Raw genomic sequence first — 1932 nt, 5'->3', positions numbered from 1 at the left:
ACATTTAGATGCAACAGGAAGTTGCATTGGCTTAGAAGTGGGGAAACACATTATTGATTGACTTTATCCGTTGCTTATTGATTGTTGTGAACATGAACATTTACTTGTGCAAAATAGTAGCATTTGCATATGCATTGAAAAATGTGTAGTTCTCTATGCAAAGTATTTTTATTATTTATAAAGTAGTATATAATATAAGCAATTTATTCATGTATTTCTGTGCATTCTATTTTATATATGTAAAATGTAATGGCACATGTTTTCTGTGTTGCACAAAGTGTGAATGACTAGCGTGCGAGAGCTCTTATAAACAGACTGTGAAGCTTGTTTATTTTAACAGTCTCTGACGTAAAACAAGCTGGTGAAAGTAGCTGTCCCGTGTTGCTTTGAGACGTCATCTGATTTGTTGTGTTGTTTCATGACAGGTGCATGAAGGAACGGCCATACTTGGAGTCCAGGTGGCTGCGGTTCTGAGATCTCCATTTGAAAATCTTCTCAGCCTCTTGTGAGATTGAGTAGCCACTTGAAGCTCGAAGACAGAAAAGAAAAATTAAAGGCAAGAGTCTTGAAATAGCATAAAACAGAGGGAGAACCCCTTCAAATGAAAGAATGGACGCAGTAGAGGAGAAATAGTCTTCTTGCTAACTTCAGAAAGCCTCATCACAGACTAATAAAAATTTGAAACGGCACAGTGCAGCAACAAATCAGTATTCTCCGGCAGAGCCTGCAAGAAATGGCCAAGAGGGTTAACCCTTTAAATGGCTGAACTGATTCTTTGAACAGCCACAATCTGCAAACAAAAGACTTGAGCTGATGAATTTTAATGGGCCATTTCAGAATCGTTTTTGATATATGGAGATCCTGAGATTCAAATGGCTTTGACACTCTGACAGCCCCAAATTTTTTGTAGCAGATAATGAAAACATTTGCCTACTTCCATTTACCTCACAAGATTCTTTCCTAGCTTATTAAATGTACAGACACAGCGAGGAACTAGTCTGAGATCCTCAGCTCGGATGATTAGTTTGGAAAGACTCTTTCTGGTCCAAAAAGGTTCAGAAAAGCATCTCAGGACTGACTGGCGTTCTCCCCATTGGCCTTTTTGATTCATTAACAACGCTTAGACACCAAAGTAAACATGGCTGCCGGAGTGGCAACATGGTTACCGTTTGCCAGGGCAGCGGCCGTCGGCTGGCTTCCTCTGGCCAAGAAAACCATGCCCAAACCGCCGGTGGACAAAAAGAGTCGCAACGACGAGATCCTGTTCGTAAACGTGAGCGGGCTTCGCTTCCAGACATGGAAGAACACGCTGGACCGCTATCCCGACACTCTGCTGGGCAGCTCGGAAAAGGAGTTTTTCTACAACGAGGACACTCAGGAGTATTTCTTCGACAGAGACCCGGAGATGTTTCGCCACATTTTGAACTTCTACCGAACCGGCAAGCTTCACTACCCGAAGCAGGAGTGCATTCAGGCCTTCGACGAGGAGCTGGCGTTTTACGGCATCGTGCCAGACATTATCGGCGACTGCTGCATGGAAGAGTACAGGGATCGCAAGAAAGAGAACCAGGAACGTTTGGCTGAGGACACGGAGGCCGAGATGGGGACTGATACTCCACTTCCGCCAGACAGCACATCTCGGGAACGCTTGTGGCGCGCCTTTGAAAACCCCCACACGAGCACCATGGCTCTCGTTTTCTACTACGTTACGGGTTTCTTCATCGCCGTCTCGGTCATAGCGAACGTGGTGGAAACCGTCCCCTGCCGACCCCTCAAAGGCACCAAGAAAGACTTGCCGTGTGGCGAGAAGTACTCGCTGGCGTTTTTCTGCATGGACACGGCCTGCGTCCTCATCTTCACGTTCGAGTACCTCATGAGGCTTTTCGCTGCTCCCAGCCGCTGCAAGTTCATGCGCTCGGTCATGAGTGTCAT

At 45.7% G+C, this 1932-nt stretch overlaps 1 protein-coding gene across 1 annotated transcript in view; it reads left to right on the top strand.

The window, feature by feature from the left end:
- Positions 1–425: 425 nt before the first annotated feature.
- Positions 426–1932, top strand: part of LOC306848990 (A-type voltage-gated potassium channel KCND1-like) — a 78251-nt gene continuing 76744 nt past the window's right edge. The window contains exon 1 of the mRNA XM_079383793.1: positions 426–1932. This exon is cut by the window's right edge and continues 321 nt beyond it. Within this exon, the coding sequence (XP_079239919.1) occupies positions 1139–1932 (794 nt within the window). The 5' untranslated portion in view covers positions 426–1138.

This window comes from Barbus barbus (assembly GCF_936440315.1).
Source record: "Barbus barbus genome assembly, chromosome: 29".
Classification (NCBI taxonomy): Eukaryota; Metazoa; Chordata; class Actinopteri; order Cypriniformes; family Cyprinidae; genus Barbus; species Barbus barbus.
The sequence above is the reverse complement of the archived record's forward strand: the minus strand, read 5'-3'. Positions and strand labels throughout refer to the sequence as shown.